The sequence below is a fragment of the Lynx rufus genome, unplaced genomic scaffold (assembly GCF_022079265.1).
Source record: "Lynx rufus isolate CCGP_SWC_20201006 ecotype Redwood Valley unplaced genomic scaffold, mLynRuf1.p SCAF_19, whole genome shotgun sequence".
In the NCBI taxonomy this organism is placed as follows: Eukaryota; Metazoa; Chordata; class Mammalia; order Carnivora; family Felidae; genus Lynx; species Lynx rufus.
The window spans coordinates 3,272,663-3,291,867 of record NW_025814833.1 but is presented as its reverse complement, the minus strand read 5'-3'; the positions used below and the strand labels follow the sequence as shown (position 1 = coordinate 3,291,867).

At 35.0% G+C, this 19,205-nt stretch overlaps 1 protein-coding gene across 2 annotated transcripts in view; it reads right to left on the bottom strand.

The window, feature by feature from the left end:
- RADX (RPA1 related single stranded DNA binding protein, X-linked) overlaps positions 1-19,205 on the bottom strand; it is an 86,669-nt gene that overhangs the window by 13,746 nt on the left and 53,718 nt on the right. For both annotated transcript variants that reach the window (XM_047082084.1, XM_047082085.1), the window contains one exon: positions 1,427-1,717. In XM_047082084.1, the coding sequence (XP_046938040.1) occupies positions 1,427-1,717 (291 nt within the window). The remainder of the gene's footprint in view (positions 1-1,426; positions 1,718-19,205) is intronic.

Below are 19,205 nucleotides of genomic sequence, written 5' to 3'. Positions count from 1 at the left end.
CACCGTAAGTCCTTGAAAACAGGTAGGATATAAAACAGCATGAAAATGGGTAGGATATAAAACAGCATAATTCTAATATAGATTAGAGATGACTGGGCAGAATGACAAATTTGCCCTCTTCACATTTGATTCTTGCTTTTAAGTGACACAAAGAGACCAAGTAATGCAGTCTAGTAAAAAAAAAAAATTTGAAACTTAGGTCTGACATGTCTAACAGAGTCAGCGGAAATTCATTACTTTTCATAGATTATTCACACATGCACAATCACATGTATGCACATACTTATGTGTGAGGAGGCAGAGAAGAGAGTGGGAGAGAGTAAAAAGGAGGAAGAATCTTGATAAAGGTCAAGGTAATGCATTCCAGTGCTGTAGATACAAAAATCTTTGAAATGAATTTTCTTTCAGCCATTAATTTACTAATGACTTTTCCTCATTCTTTTATTTTAAGGTAACATGACCTTCCCTTAAGATACAAATACAAATAAATTTTTTTTGTTGTTAACTATGAGAATAGCTTATTTTGGCTAAGATTTTATTTAGGAATTTTTTTTGTGTGTGTACATTTTTCATTCATCGGAAACAAATGTAAAATTAAATGTAACTTTAAGAATGTGTTGACTTTTTAAAAAGTTTTTATATAAATTCAAGTTAGTGAACATACAGTGTAATACCAGTTTCAGGGGTATAACATAGCGATTTGACACTTCTGTACAACACTCAGTGCTCATCAAAACAAATGTCCTCCTTAATCCCTGTTACCTATTTAATCCATTCCCCTCACCCACCTTCTCTGTGGTAACCATCAGTTTGTTCTCTTAAAAAAAAAAAGTGTTGCCTTTTAAATTTCTGTAAGTTTTATAGCTACTTCTCAGTTTTGAACTTCCTGAGAAAAATCAGTTTATTTTCCCTTACAGACCAGGGAAGTTTTTTAAGTAGCTTCTTTCTGTTACAACCTGAGTTAGTTGAGAATTTTATTTTCTTCAGGGGCTAAACAGATCTCTGTTCATAGAAGCCTCTCTAGATTAGTATGATTGGTACCTTTTTTCTTTAACTTACATTTTACCTTTCAATAGTTCAGATACACCAAGAAAGAGACAGAAAACATGAGCAAGAAAGTGGTGGCTAAAGAAGAACAAAATCAGTTTTAGAAGTAGTCAGGTTGTCAGGGGTGAGGAAAGTTCCCTTGGTTCCCATTCTCTTCTGCCCAAATACTTTCCTAGGACTTGCCAATGTTTAAAAGCCCACAGAGCTTAATGTATTCCAGAGTCAGTGCTCCATTCCTTTGGTTTGAGCCAAGCAGGAGCGTTCCTTGGACATTATTTCTTTTGGAGGGGGGAGCATAATTTCTTAAAGCAAAATAGTATCATCTATATTGAAAATATATTAAATTAATAATTTTCAAAGAAAATAACACTTGACTTACCTAGGATGGTTACTTCGAAATGTCCAAGGCTTCGGGCGCTTTTAAAGTCCTCAAGTTTTGGAGGCCTTCCCTCTGGTGGTATGTATTTTGCAGGCTGAGAATTAAACTGCTCAGTGAGAAACTTTCTCTGCTCGAAAATAAATTTCCGTGGAATACTTTCAGGATGAACACAGCTATAATGCAAGTGATCTATTAAGCCAAACTTTTTCTCTCTCCACAGAGGACTTTCCCATCTATCGCTTATAGTTTTTCTCGCTTTCCCTTGGACACCAGCGCTTGTGCTTTCTCGACCTGTTAAAGACACAATGAGACAGACACAATGGACCTTATTTATAAATCAAACAAATTAAGTCGTTCAGTACAAAAAAGCACAGATTAAGGAGGAATAGTTTAGTCAACTTTAACAATCAAACCACTTATAAAATATAAATTGAATGTCCAAGAGATAATTGTTATTACAGTGAAAACTAAATTCATTTTCAAAATAAACTTTTACTGCAAAATATTAAACACTGATATTATTTTCTCTGTTGCTTGGATTATGAAGATTTGTAATTACCTTCCTTATACTTTTTCTGTATTTTCTAAACTTTCTTAAATAAACAAATATTTCTTTTATATTCAGTGACAAATTCAAGTTAAGTCAAATTCAAAACTGTTAGATATGGGACCACCACTCACTATTGGTGGAATTTAAGCTTAAAATAAAATTTTGTTAATCTTTGCTAAAAGCAGCTTGAACAAATACAAAATACAGTCTTTTTCATGGATATAACTCTGCTTCATGAAGACAATTTATTACATATGACACTCCTTTTAGATATAAATAACATGGAAATCAAAGAGGGAACTAAACTCAGATGACAGACCCCTTCAATTTTTTTTTTAATGAAATTTATTGTCAAATTGGTTTCCACACAACACCCAATGCTCATCCCAATGGGTGCCCTCCTCAATGCCCATCACCCACAAGACCCCTTAAATTCTTGTTTGTTTTCTATCATCAAGTCAGTTTACCACTTATGTACAATTTATCTAACACATTTAATTTTTAAGGCAGAATATAATTTCTCCCCTACACATTATGACATCCATTGATTCAGCAAATAATTACTGAGCACTTATTATATATATTCCAGATACTGTGCTGAGGACTTTGGTAAAATAAAATTTTAATTGAATAATACACCCTGGGACCTGAAGACATATGGCAGAATCAGAAAAAAAAAAGGTCTGGAACAAGACTGTCTTGTTATCAGTTCTGGTAGCTCAGACAAGCTGATAGCAACTCGGTTTCAGAGTTTACCAAGGTTGCTGAATTGCTTCCTTGCAGGTGGCCTATGCCTTGGTGTTCATTATTATTCTAGCATAAAAAACCTTGCTGAGGCCGAAGGGGGTTCTAACAGAAAGATTTCAATGTGGTAAATATATCATTTCTGCTTTTGAAACATACCCTATTCCCAGACTACTTTCTTAAGCTTTTCAAAACCTAGCCAGAGACTTACCAAAAATTTATTATGAGGTAAAATACTAGACTGCGTTGTAAGAGAAGATGAAATTGAATATGTAGTTACTCACCAAGAATTCAAAATACTGCAATATTACAAAAGAGTTTTTTATTTCAAAATTCAGATGATGAACACACTTAACTTCCTATAATAATGCTTGATAACAAAAGGATAAAAAATTTAACTGCACATGAAAAAAAAAAAAGGAATCAATCAAAGCCAACAGGAAAATTCAGTTAATAGGACTAAACTGAGAACTGTATAATGACTTAATATTTTTATTTTCTAAAATAAATCTCCTTTCCCTAAACTTATACAAATACATAATTAGAATAGCAGTTAAGTAGCTATTACAATATTCAAGATATAGTGAGCATTCCTGACTTATTTGTTCTAAAATACAGCATGCAAAGAACAAATTATAGGCTATTCCAAATTTTAAAAATTAAATAATTACATCTGCTTTACAGAAAAAAAATCCTATGACTGACCCTGACAGAAATAAGTCAGAATATTTTCTATGCTTGTTTTGAGTGTTGATATCAAGGACTGGTAAGATACAAATTTTTATTTGAAAAATTCCTCTGAAAAATCCCACTTTGTTTTTATCGTAACTTGGGATTGTAACTACCTACTCCAATTATATGTTCACAATTATTACAAATGGGTATGAATTCAATACAAGAGATATTGGCAGTCACTGGTTGTGAAAAGCAAGATTTCAAAGGCAATAATTAGGAGACATAGTTCAGGTTTTTCTAAAGATATGATGGAAAATTATGAACTGGAATTCTTTTTAGTTTGAATACTACTAAAATTACCATATGAAACACATGTTTTTAAGCCTAATGCACAACAAAGATACAGGTTAATTACCTAGCTAAATTGTGTGTGTGTGTATGATTATATGTTGTAACTTATTTTAATGATTCATTTTACCCTAATTTCTGGTGAGAACAGAATCATGTTTTAATGGGGAGAAATTTCAGGAAAAGACCACATTTTGGTTGTGAGGCAAACAAACAAACAAACAAACAAAAATAAGAAAACAACCACATTATAAATGTATGGATATAGGCATGGTGATTTTGTTTCCTCACAAAATCTACTCTGAGCATTTCTCATTCTATAAATAAAAGTGATGGGCAGGGGTGTATGGAAGCATTTGGGAGGGAGAGGAGCTATTTTCTTTGCCTCTTCCCCCCTTGCATCTACTAACTCCACCTTGGTGTAAGATCTACATGGCTAGAAAAGAACAGGGTATTTTTCACTCACTAGCAAGTATAAAATAGACTTTTTTAAAAAGTGTGTAAGAGCTACCTGTAGTATTTTGTGATCTCAGTAATACTGTTATTGTCATACTCAACAGTGAAAAACTGAAAAGCATTTTCTATAAGATCAGGAACAAGACCAGGATGCCCTCTCTTACCACTTTTATTCAATAGAATATTGTAAGTCCTAACCATAGCAATAAGGCAAGAAAAAAAAGGCATCCAAATTGGAAAAGAAGTAAAACTGTCACTATGTGTAGATGACATGATATATATATTCCCAAAGTTTCCACTTAAAAAAACCTGTTAGAGCTAAAAAACAAATTCAGTAAAGATGCAGGATACAAAATAAATATACAGAGATGTGTAGTATTTCTTCTATACACTAACAACTATCATATTCTTCTATACACTAACAACTATCATAAAGAGAAATTAAGAAAGTAATCACATTCACAATTGCACCAAAAAGAATGAAATACCTAAAAATAAATTTAATGAAGGTGGTAAAAGACCTGTATACTGAAAACTATAAGACAGTGATGAAAAAAATGAAGATGATACAAACAAATGGAAAAATATTATGTGTTCACAGACTGGAAGAATTAATATTGTTAAAATGTCAATGCTACCCAAAGCAATCTACAGATTCCATGCAATCCCCATCAAAATTTTAATGGCATTTTCCATAGAACTAGAACAAGTAATTCCAAGGTTTGTATGGATCCACTAAAGATCCTGAATAGCCAGGACAGTCTTTATTTTTTTTTCAATATATGAAATTTATTGCCAAATTGGTTTCCATACAACACCCAGTGCTCATCCCAAAAGGTGCCCTCCTCAATATCCATCCCCCACCCTCCCCTCCCTCCCACCCCCCCTCAACCCTCAGTTTGTTCTCAGTTTTTAAGAGTCTCTTATGCTTTGGCTCTCTCCCACTCTAACCTCTTTTTTTTTTTTCTTCCCCTCCCCCATGGGTTCCTGTTAAGTTTTTCAGGATCCACATAAGAGTGAAAACATATGGTATCTGTCTTTCTCTGTATGGCTTATTTCAGGAGTACTGATGCATAGGGGCACTTGTACCCCAATGTTTATAGCAGCACTCTCAACAATAGCCAAATGATGGAAAGAGCCTAAATGTCCATCAACTGATGAATGGATAAAGAAATTGTGGTTTATATACACAATGGAATACTACGTAGCAATGAGAAAAAATGAAATATGGCCTTTTGTAGCAACGTGGATGGAACTGGAGAGTGTAATGCTAAGTGAAATAAGCCATACAGAGAAAGACAGATACCATATGGTTTCACTCTTATGTGGATCCTGAGAAACTTAACAGGAACCCATGGGGGAGGGGAAGGAAAAAAAAAAAAAAGAGGTTAGAGTGGGAGAGAGCCAAAGCATAAGAGACTGTTAAAAACTGAGAACAAACTGAGGGTTGATGGGGGGTGGGAGGGAGGGGAGGGTGGGTGATGGGTATTGAAGAGGGCACCTTTTGGGATGAGCACTGGGTGTTGTATGGAAACCAATTTGTCAATAAATTTCATATATATATAAAAAAAAGAAAATTAAAGAAAAAAAAAGAAATTGTGGTTTATATACACAATGGAGTACTACATGGCAATGAGAAAGAATAAAATATGGCCCTTTGTAGCAACGTGGATGGAACTGGAGAGTGTTATGCTAAGTGAAATAAGCCAGGACAGTCTTTAGAAAAAGAATAACAAATCTGGAGGTATCATACTCCCAGATTTCAAACTATACTACAAAGCTATATAATAATCAAAACAGTATTTGGCACAAAAATAGACACACAGATCAACTGAACGGAACTGAGAGCCCAGAAAGAAACCCACACAGACAATTGTATACAGACAATTAATTTATGGTAAAGGAGTCAAGAACATACAAAGGATAAAGGACAGCTATTTCAACAAATGGTGCTGAGAAAACTGGACAGCCACATGCAAAAGGATGAAACTAGATCAGTAACTTAAACCATACACAAAAATTAACTCAAAATGCATTAAAGATTTGAATGTAGACCTGAAACCATAAAATTCCTAGAAGAAAACATAGGCAGTAAGCTCTTAAGGCACTAAGACACTGGTCTTAGTGAGGTGTTTCTGGATCTGACTCCAAAGGCAAGGAGAACAAAAGCAAAAATAAACAAATGGGACATCATACTAAAAAATGTTTGCATGGTAAAAGAAGCCATCATTAAAACAAAAAGGCAACCTACTCAATGGGAGGAGATATTTGCATATATCTGATAAGGGATTAATATCCAAAATATAGAAAGAACTCATACCACTCAACAATTAAAAAAATCTGATTAAAGAAAGGGCAGAGGATCTGAATAGACATTTTTCCAAAGAAGACATACAGATGGCCAACAAGCATATGAAAAGAAGTTCACCACTGCTAATTATTAGGGAAATGCATATAAAAACCAGAACAAAATATCACCTCACACCTGTTAGAATGGCTATTATCAAAAAGACAAGAAATAACTATTGGAGAGGAAGTGGAGAGAAGGGGAACCCTCATGCACTGTTGTTGGGAACTTAAATTGGTGCAGCTGCTAGGAAAACAGCGTGGAAGTTTTGTTTTTTTAATTAAGAATAGATTTGCCACATAGATCTAGCTGTTCCACTTCTGAGTATTTATCCAAATAATACAAAACACTAACGTGAAAAGATACACACGTTTTTATCTTCACTGTCACATTATTTATAATAGCTCCAATAAACATCTTAGAGCATGTCTCCTTGTGCACCCAACACATAGGTCAGAGGGTATAATATATTTTTAATAAATTAGGTATTGTCAAATTACTCTGAAAGGTAGTTGTACCACTTTTTATCTAAGAAAGGGGAACATGACTCTTTCTCTCTTTGAAATACACACATATCTGCTTATATTATAAAACAAACTGGAAAAATACATCGTATAATCAATTAAAAAGTTACCTACAGTGGGCGAGAAGGAATAGGATGCAGGGAACAAAAATAAAAACTAAACTTCTTTAACTATATGTTCTTTTGTGTATTTGACTATTGAACCATGAAAATAATTTACAAAATTAAATGTTTATTTAAAGAAAGCAATCCTTAAGCATCAAAATAAATGAACCTAAAATATATCTATCCAGTTGGTAGTATAACCACACAGAAATAAATATCACCAGTGATTTTAAAGTATAATAATTCATACATCCTTTGTGGGCATATTCAAAAGATAAAATCACTGCAAAACAAACAAACAAACCTTAACTGTTTATAGTAATATTGTTCATAGAAAGGTTAATGTGATTATTCTGAAACTGTTCTTATATGTGGTGAGTGAAAGCAAACAAATTACTATGTAATATTCTGATTATATCATCTCCAGGGTCTTCAGAGCCAGGATTTTTGCAGTGGAAAAAAAACCTCTCTTCTGTCTTTATCTCCTATGTCAAAACTCTGTAGTTGTGAATTTTAATTGAAAATATAAAAACAAAATCATGACATATTTTGTCTTAACTGCGCAACCAACTAGTGAGTTGAGTACATTTTCTAGTTCTGTCTACTGTAAAGGTCTAGAAATAATAATGAGACCAGTATCAGTCAACACCCATAATGCCTAATGTGTAGTCTTCAAATACCAGAGCTCTGTGGAGAAATAGCTGATTCCATGTCTGGGGCAGAAAATGTTCACAGTTGGTTGGCATGGATATACTTTGTCAAATCAGATAGAAAAAAGCTATTGCAAACTATTAGAGTCATATCAAAAGGACTTATAAATAAATTTGAAGAGTTTCCTACTAGCCAAAGATGAGACAGTGTGGCTAATAATAAGGATGGCAACTGCAAAAGAAAAAACACATCAAGTTTGTTTGTTTGTTTGTTTGTTTGTTTATATGAAATTTATTGTCAAATTGGTTTCTATACAACACCCAGTGCTCATCCCAACAGGTGCCCTCCTCAATACCCATCACCCACCCTCCCCTCCCTCCCACCCCCCATCAACCCTCAGATTGTTCTCAGTTTTTAAGAGTCTCTTATGGCTGTTGGTGGGAATACAAACTGGTGCAGCCGCTCTGGAAAACAGTGTGGAGGTTCCTCAAAAAATTAAAAATAGATCTACCCTATGACCCAGCAATAGCACTGCTAGGAATTTACCCAAGGGGTACAGGAGTGTTGATGCATAGGGGCACTTGTACCCCAATGTTTACAGCAGCACTTTCAACAATAGTCAAATTATGGAAAGAGCCTAAATGTCCATCAATATCACGTATATTTAAATCCATGTTCACATTATTTAAAACACCAAAGGCAAAATCTAATTGGTGATCTTTGGAAAATTCTAGGGATCCAACTCATTATTTTGAAAATTGATAAAGAGAAAGAATCAAGCATGTGTCCTGTCTTTTCTCAATGAACTGTACATCTTAGTAACCAAATAATAAATTAAAAGAAGTTCCTCCTTATAAAGCTGTATCAGCTACTAAATGAAGAAGGAATGACAGAATTAGGGTATGACTGTTTTGCAGCCCCTTACAAATTAATGGTCCTAAGCAGGTTATCAACAGCCACTAACAATATCAAGAAACAAGAACACTTTATGAGTTGAGGAAAAGAGCACAATAGGCAACTCAAAGCTTCCATTCCCTACCCCGAAACATTTAAAAATAAGCAGAAACTGTCAGAAATGACTTTGTCAGAAATCTACAAAAACAATCAAATGTTTACAGCAACAAAGTGAATACTGAATCAAGAAAGAGGTCACTTAAAAATATTAGGAAAGCTTTGTGGCATTGTTTTCTTGCTTTTTACCCACTCGCTCCCCAGCAGGGTAGCATTCTTTAAGAAGACAACCTGCATTCCTAGCATGGGACCCTGGTCCAAGGTTCTGGAGGGAGCAGAGCAGATGTTATTCACAAATTATTGTGTGGATCTTTTCTAACTTGTCTGAGGCTTTCTGAAGGACTGATACAAGACTCCTGTCTCTGTTTCACCTAATCTGGAACTCACCCAGGATGGAAAAGCAGTGGGCATTACTGGAAAACATTAGAAGTTAGACAAACAACTCCCAGATACCTGGAGCAGAAGATTACACTGAGACATAAACTGCCTAAAGCCAGAGAGGAAAAGCCAGGGACAAAGTTTTATTGGGAAACTGATGCATTCCAAATCATTCCTGTATCTTGGGAAATTTAGAAAGCCAAGTGCACATTCAGGATGAGATGCATACACAGAAAAGACCTAAGACCGTAAGATTTTCACCTTGGGCTGATTCCTAGGCTTGGTGTAAGTCTAGCCAAGTATTGAAGGTGAGCCTGAAAATAGAGCCAATCTGCCAAGGCTGGAAGGGGTAGTATCTCAGTTTTTAGTTCCTGTTATTCAAAGAAATTCATGTCAAAAAATAGCTTAATACATGCTAAGTAAAAGAAATTTCAGGGACCACACATAAGAAATAGCCTCAGAAATTTTTGGGAAAAGTCACTACACCATATTAATATACAATTTACATTCCCACCACAAGCACACAAAATTTCCTTTACTACAACATAGAAAGTATCTTCTATGAACACAATGGAATGAAACTAGAAGTTAATAATCGAAGGAAAACTGGAGAATTCACAAATAAGTGGAAATTAAACAATACCCTCGTGTGTGTGTGCATGCGTGCAAGCGTGGTTTGTGTGCACAGTCCGCATTGCCCACCATTATGGCTCTAACCTCTAACTTGAAAATGGGCAGTAATTGCACAGTAAACCTGCATCAAATGTGGATTTCTTTAAAAAACACACTATTAAAGTAACTAATAGGTCAAAGAAGAAATCACAAGGGAAATTATAAAATACCTTGAGGGGCGCCTGGGTGGCTCAGTCGGCTAAGTGTCCGACTTCAGCTCAGGTCACGATCTCGCAGTTTGTGGGTTCGAGCCCCGCGTCGGGCTCTGTGCTGACAGCTCAGAGCCTGGAGCCTGTTTCAGATTCTGTGTCTCCCTTTCTCTCTGACCCACCCCGTTCATGCTCTATCTCTCTCTGTCTCAAAAATAAATAAACATTAAAAAAAAAATAAAATAAATAAAATAAAATACCTGGAATGAAAACAAAAATACAACATAAATCTTATAAAATGCAGTGAAAATAGCCAGCAGAGGGAAATTTATAGCTGAAATGGTAACATTAAAAAAGAAGAACTCAATTCAATTACCTAACATTATACTTTGAGGAACGAGAAAACTAGAAAGCTAAACTCAAAGAAGGAAATAATTATGTTTAAAGCAGATATAAATGAAATGGAGAACAGAAAAATAGATAGAATCTATGAAATCAAAAATTCATCCTTTGAAAGATCAAGAGAATTGATCTTTACCTAGACTAACCTCCTAAAAAAGAAAGAAAACACAAATAACCAACATTAGAAGTGAAAGTGGGATTCACTACAGAAATAGGATTATAATAGAATACTATGAACAGTCATATGCCAACAAATTTGATAACCCAGATGAAACAGAGAAATTGCTAGAAATAAATTACCTAAACTCACTCAAGAAGAAATAGAAAATCTCCATATATCTATAACCAGAGATTGAATGAGTACTTAAAAATCTCTCAACCAAGAGAAATCTAACATCAGATGGCTTCAATGGTGAATTCTATCAAATATTTAAAGAATTAACATCAATACATCTCAAAAATCTTCCAAAAAAATAGCAGATGAAAGAACATTTCCAAACTCATTTTATGAGGGCAGTATTACCCTGATACTACTAGAAAAGAAAATGATGGGCCAACATCTCTTATTAATATAGATGCATAAATACTCAACAAAATGCTAGCAAACCGATTACCATAACTTCTTAAAAAGATTATACACCATGACTGTGGGATTTATCCAAGAAATGAAAGGGTGGTTCAACAGAAAATATCAGTAAACACAATGCATTGTATCAATAGAATGAAGAAAATACCAGAGAATCATTCTATTTGATGCCAAAAAAGGCATCCAAGAGCCTGAGCTAGAAGGTGCATGTGGGAGGAGCATTCCCTAGCTAAACAGACATCCTGTCCCAGGACAGGCTAAATTATCAGAAACCAGGAAGGTTTCTGGTAAGTTCCAGCAAGATAAACAATCTAGAAAGGAGGAAGAAGGTAACAGTAGAGTAGGAGGACCCTAGGCATATTTTATCCCATGAACACAAATAGACAACCATAAAATCATCCTAAATACTGGAGAAATAGACCTGAAGACTGACAGAATAAACTCCACAACTAAAGGGAGAGAAGAGGTCACATCAAGGATGGAGCAAGAGACATAACTGGATTCTCTAACACAGAGAAGAAGGCAGAGACTTAGACAAAAATGACAATATGGAGGAATTTATTCCAAATGGAAGAACAAGATGAGGCCACAGCCATAAATCTCAGCAAAACAGATATAAGTAACATGCCTGATGGAAAATTTAAAGCAACAATCATTAGGATATTCACTGAGCTTGAGAAGAGAATAGAAGACATCAGTGAGACCCTTGCCAAGGAGATAAATGAGTTAAAAAGAATCAGAGATAAAGAATGAAATAAATGAGACTGGAAACAGGCTTGATGCAATGAACAGTGGAATGGAAGAAGCAGAGGAACAAATTAGTGACCTAGAAGACAAAATAATGGAAAATAAGCTGAACAAAAGAGAGGGAAAAAAGAATCATGTAACAAGAGAACAGGCTTAGGGATAACATTTGTATTATAGGAGTCCCAGAAGAAGAAGAGAGAGAAAAGGGGGAAATTTTTATTTCAAGAAGTAATAGCTGAAAATTTTCCTAAAGTAGGGGAAGAAACAGACATCCAGATTCAAGAGGCACAGAGAACACCCATCAAAATCAACAAAAGCAGGCCTACACCAAGACATTGTAATTAAGCTAGCAAAATATAGCGATGAACAACAAAATCTTAAAAGCAGCAAGACAAAAGAAGCCCTTAACCCACAAGAAAAACTCATAAAGCTGGCTGGAGATTTCTCAACAGTAACTTGGCAAGCCAGAAGGGAGTGGTATGATATATTCAAAATGCTGAATGGGAAAAATCTGCAGCCAAGAACACTTTATCCAGCAAAGCTATCACTCCGAATTTAAGGAGAAAGTTTCCCAAGCAAACAAAAACTAAAGGAGTTTGTGACCACTAAACCAGCCCTGAAAGAATATTAAAGGGGACCAAATCTTTGAGTGGGAAGGAAAGACCAAATGTGACAAAGACAAGAAAGGAGAAAAAAATCTCCAGAAACAACAAAAAAACAAGTAATAAAATGGCATTAAATATGTATCTATCAACAATTAGTCTGAGGAGTGCCTGGGTGGCTCAGTCGGTTGAGCGTCCAACTTCAGCTCAGGTCATGATCTCACAGCTCATGAGTTCAAGCCCCGTGTTGGGCTCTGTGCTGACAGCTCAGAGCCTGGAGCCTGCTTCGGATTCTGTGTCTCCCTCTCTCTCTGCCCCTAACCCACTCGCATCCCATCTCTGTCTCTCTCAAAAATAAATATTAAAAAAAATAGTCTGAATGTAAATGGACTAAACACTTCAAATACATATCTATCAATAATTAGTCTGAATGTAAATGGACTAAACACTTCAATCAAAAGACAAAGGGTTCCAGAATGCATAAAAAACAAAACCCATCTATATGCTGCCTACAAAAGACTCATTTTAGACCTAAACACACCAGCAGATTGAAAGTGAGAGGATGGAGAAACACGCAAAGCTTCTTTATTAAATACTAGCAAACACAATCCAATAGTACATTAAAATAAATCATTCACCATGATCAAGTGGGATTTATTCTTGGGTTACAAGGGTGGTTCAATACAGAAATCAAAGTGACACATCACATTAATAAAAGAAAGGATAAGAACAATATGATCCTTTCAATAGACATAGATAAAGCATATGACAAAGTACACATCCATTCATGACAAAAATTCTCTGCAAAGTAGGCCTGGGGGAACATACCTTAACATAATCAAGGCCATACATATAAAAACCCACAGCTAACATCATCCTCAATGGGGAAAAACTGAAAGCTTTTCCTCTATTGTCAGGAATAAGACAGGGATGTCCACTCATCGTTATTTAACACAGTGCTGGAAGTCCTAGCCTCAACAATCAGACAACAAAAAACAACAAAAGGCATCCAAATTGGCAAGGAAGAAGTCAAACTTTCATTATTTGCAGATGACATGATAAAATATATAGAAATCCAAAAACACTCCACCAAAAAAAAAAAAAAACTGCTAGAACTGATACATGAATTCAGTTAAGTTGCAGCTACATGAATTCAGTAAAGTTGCAGGATACAAAAATCAACATACAGAAATCTGTTGCATGTTCATACACCAATAATGAAGCAGCAGAAAGAGAAATTAAGGAAATCAATCCCGTTTCCTTTGCACCAAAACCAATAAGATACCTAGGAATAAACTAACCAAAGAGGTGAAAGACATGTCCTCTGAAAACTACAAAACACTGATGAAAGAAACTGAAGATGACACAAACAAATGGAAAGACATTCCATGCTCATGGATTAAAAGAACAAATATTGTTAACATGCCTATACCACCCAAAGCAATCTACTTATTTAATGCAATCCCTATCAAAATGCCAATGGTATTTTTCATAGAGCTAGAACAAACAATCCTATAATTTGTATGAACCACAAAAGATCCAGAATAGCCAAAGCAATCTTGAAAAAGAAAAGCAAAGCTGGAGGCATCACAACTCCAGACTTCAAGTTATATTACAAGGCTGTAGTAACCAAAAAATACGGTACCAGCACAAAAATAGATAGATCAACAGAACAGAATAGAAAACCCAGAAATGAACCCATAACTATATGGTCAATTAATATTCAACAAAGCAGGAAAATATATCCAATGGGAAAAAGACAGTCTCTTCAACAAATGGTGTTGGGAAAACTGGACAACAACATGCACAAAAATAAACCTAGACCAGTTTCTTACACCATCAAAAAATTAAAATGGATGAAAGACCTAAACATGAGACAGGAAACCACAGGCAGTAACCTCTTTGACGTCATCCATAGCAACTTCTTTCTAAATAACTCTCCTGAGGCAAGGGAAACAAAAGCATAAATAAACTATAGAGACTTCATCAAAATAAAAAGCTTCTGCACAGCAAAGGAAACAACCAAAAAAAACTAAACAGCAACCTATAGAATGGGAGAAGATATTTGCAAATGACATATCTGATAAAGGGTTAGTATCCAAAATATATAAAGAACTTATATAACTCAATACCCCCCAAATGAATATTCCAATTAAAAATGGCAGAAGACATGAATAGACATTTTTTCAAAGAAGACATACAGATGACCAACAGACATGAAAAGATGCTCAACATCACTCATCATTAGGAAATGAGAAATTAAAACTACAATGAGATACCACTTCACACCTGTCAGAATGGCTAAAATTAGCACAAGAAAACAACAGGTGTTACCAAGGATGTGGAGAAAAAGGAACCCTTCTGCACTGTTAGTGGGAATTCAAACTGGTGCTACCATTCTGGAAAATAATACAGAGTTTCCTCAAAAAGCTGAAAATAGAACTACCTTATGATCCAACAATTGCACTACTACGTATTTACCCAGAGAATAAAAAACATTAATTCAAAGGGATACATGCACCTCAATCTTTATAGTGCATTAGCTACAATATCCAAATTATGGCAACAGCCGAAGTGTCCACTGGCTGATGAATGCACAAGGAAAATGTGATGTATATATATTTGCTATGTGTATACATATAGGTGTGTGTGTGTGTGTGTGTGTGTGTGTGTGTGTGTGTGTATACAATGGAGTATTACTCAGCCACTAAAAAGAATGAAGTCTTGCCATTTGCAAAGACGGATGGAGCTATAGAGTGTTCTGCTAAGCGAAGTAAGTCAGTTGGAGAAATATAAACACCACATGATTTCACTCATGTGGAATTTAAGAAACAAATGAGCAATGGGGAAAAAAAGAGAAAAAGAGGCAAATCAAGAAAAGACTTAACTATAGAGAACAAAGTGATGGTTATCGGAGGGGAATGGGGGTGGGTGGGTGAAATAAGTGATGGGGATTAAGGCATACACGTGTTGTAATGAGCACCAGGTATTGTATGTGTTGTAATGAGCACCACGTACTGTATGGAAGTGCTGAACTGTTATATTGTACAGCTGAAGCTAATATTACACTGCATGTTGACTAACTGGAATTTAAGTAAAAAGTGTAAAAAATGCATCAGACAAAATCCAACAATCATTCATAATAAAAGAACACAGAAAACTAGGAGCAGACAGGATTTTCCTCAATATGAAAATGGGCTTTTACAAAAACGGCACAGCTAACATAATACTCAATGATAAAGTACTGAAAGTTTTCCCCCTTAAGATGAGAAACAAGACAGGGATGTCCACTTTCACCAATGCTATTCGCCATTTTACTGGAAGTTTTAGTCAAAGCAATTAGATATGAAATAGAAATAAAATGAATCCAAATTGGAAAGGAAGAAATAAAATGACCTCTGTATACATATGCCATAATCCCATGTATAGAGAATCTGCAAGAATCTACAGGAAGGCAACTACCGCTAATAAACCAAATCATCATATTTCCAGGTTACAAAATCAACACACATCAGTTAGGAGAGTTTCTACAAACCAACAATAAACAATATGAATCAGAAATTAAGAAAGCAATTCCAATATTTTGAATTTTTTTAATGTTTATTTATTTTGAGAGAGAGAGAGAGAGAGAGAGAGAGAGAGAGAGAGAGAACACCAGCAGGGGAGGGGCAGAGAGAAAGAGAGAGACACAGAATTCAAAGCAGGCTCCAGGCTCCAAGCTGTCAGCATAGTGCCTGGTGCGGGGCTCGAACTCAAGAACTGTGAGATCATGACCTGAGCTGAAGTCGGAGGCTTAACTGACTGAGCCACCCAGGCGCCTCAAGCAATTCCAATTATAACAGCAACAAAAAGAATATAGGAGTACATTTGAGCAAGGAGGTAAAAGATTTGTGTCCTAAAAACTAAAACATTGCTGCAATAAAATAAAGCGTACCTAAATAAACAAAAGACACCACATGTTCATGGACTGGAAAACAATATTATTAAGATATCAATACTATCTGAAGTAATCTATATAACCAATGCAATACCTATCAAAATTTCAAAAGCCTATTTTGCATAAATGGTAAAACCTGATCCTCAGATTCATATGGAATTACAAGGAGTCCTGAATGCTAAAGCAATCTGGAATAAAAAGAACAAAGTTGAAGGACTCACACATCCCAATTTCAAAACTCAATACAAAGCTACAGTAATCAAAATAGTGTGCTACTGGCATAGGGACATTTAGACTAGTGGAATAGAACTGAGAGTCCAGAAATAAACACATGCATCTATGGCCATTTGATTTTCAACAGGAATACCAACTCAATTCAGTGGGGAAAGAATTGTCTTTTCGACAATTGGTATTGTGAGAACTGAATTTCCCCATACCAAAGAATAAAGGTGGACCCCTGTTTCCTGCCCTATTTGGCAACCTATTTAGGTTATATTCTTATATTTAAGACCAACAACCTAAAATATGAGCTAAAAACCATAAAACACAAGCAAACAGGAAAGAATCTTCATGATTTTGGATTTGGCAATGGAATATTAGATATGATACCAAAATCATGAGATTGAAAGAAATATTTAACAAAGTATTGATAAAGTATATAAAGAAAAAGAAAAAAACTGATAAATTGTAGTTCATTAAAATAAGAGTAAACCAAGAAGGATATATTTTACCTTGCTAATGAGTTTGGACTTTAAAATGTTTTAAGCAAGAAGTATGAACTGGTTAGTGTTTTGAAAAGATTGCTTTGATGTCAGTGTGAAGAACAGATTTAAATGTCTCTTCTTATTATTACTGAAGTCTAGGAATTTTTATTCCATCAATATTTTATGGTTTCATTGCCATAAATAAGTAAACATTGATATGTGCAAAAAACAGTTTTGTGCATCAAAGGACATTATCAGGGAAGTGAAAAGAAAACCTATAAAATGGAAGAAAACATTTGAAAATCATGTATCTGATGGAGATTTAATATCCAGAATAAAAAACTCCCCAAATTGAATAAAAAGTCAAACAACTCAATTAAAAAACAATCAAGGAGGGGGGGTGTCTGGGTGGCTCAGTTGGTTAAGTGTCCAACTCTTGATTTCGGCTCAGGTCATGATCTCACAGTTCATGAGGTTGAGCCCCACATCAGGCCCTGTGCTGACAGTGTAAAGCCTGCTTGGGATTCTCTCTCTCCCTCTCTCTCTGCAATTTCCCTGCTTGTGTGCTCTCCCTTTCTCTCTTTAAACTAAAAAAAAAAAAACAAGCAAAGGAAGTCAATGCACAACTCTTCAATGAAATCATACAAATGCCTAAAAAGCACATGAAAAGATGCTCAATATTATCAGTCATCAGGGAAATACAAATCAAAATCACAATGATATATCACTTCTCACTGACCAGGATGGCTATAATAAAAAATAAGAAAAAAATAAAAGAAGTTCTGGCAAGGATATGGAGAAGTTAGAACCCTCATACATTCCTGGTGGGCATGTAAAATGCTGCAGCTGCTATGGAGAATAGTTTTGGCAGTTCCTCAAAATTTAAACAGAAAACTATCATATAACCCAGCAATTCTACTTCTAGGTATATACTCAAAAGAATTGAAAACGGGGATCCAAATACCCGTTGACCAAAGTTCATAGCAGCAGTATTCACAATAGTTCAAAGGTGGAAACAACTCAAGTGTCCATCAATGGATAAATGGTTTAACAAAATGTGGTATGTACATATATATACATTCATACTTACATATACACACGTATATATGAGAATAGTATCCAGCCACAAAAAGGAATGAAGTTCTGATACACACTACAACATAGATGAATCCTGAAAATATGCTAACTGAAATAAGCTAGACACAAAGAACAAATATTGTATGATTCCAACTTATGGATTTACCTAAAATAGGCAGATTCACAGAGTAAGTAGATTAAAGGTTACAAAGGGCTAGGGGAGAGGAAAATGGTGGTTACTGCTTAATGGGTACAGCGTATTTGGGGTGATGAAAAAGCTTTGGAAATGGATAGTGGTGGTTGCACAACATTGTGAATATATTTTATGCCAGTGAATTGTACAATTAAAAATGGTTAAATTGGCAAAATTTGCTATATATATTTACCACAAATACAATATTTACCATAATAAAAATATTTAAATAGTCCTCTTCAAATATTTGGTAGAATTCACCACTGAATATTTAAAATATTTACATGAACCTCCTGATGCAAGAAAATAGCACCTATGAAGTAGTCATGACCCCAACAAATTATACCCAAGTATCACCAAGTCTCTAGGTCCAACTATCAAATTTCAGAAAACAAATAAGACTGAGCACCTTAACATTGTAAGCATGAAGTTGGCAACATTTAGACTGTGGGAAAGTCTACAGAAAACTGACTTGGTTACTTTAACAAATACATTTTATTGAAAAACAAAATAGATGGAAAGGAAGCTACAGATTAAGAACCTGTAAGAGATTTATCAGTCATTTCCAACAGGAGGACCTTATTTGGATCCCAAATAAATGCAAAAAATTCCCTTGAGATTCTTTCTCTCCCGCTCTCTCTCTGCTCCTATCCTGCTTGCATGTGTACTCTCTCAAAATAAACTTAAAAGAAAGAAATTACTGCCAATTTTTAAGGTATGATAATGATATTGTGGTCATATTAAAATAGTTATCTTTTAGAGGTAATACTAAAATTTTACAGATGAAGTGATATAATATCTGTGTCCAAAAAATGTGGGATGAGTGGGTGTAAGTATAGGTGAAACAAGATTGGTCTAGAGTTGATAACTATTGGGAACTGAGTGATGCATAACATTGGTATATTATCCATGTGCTTTTTTT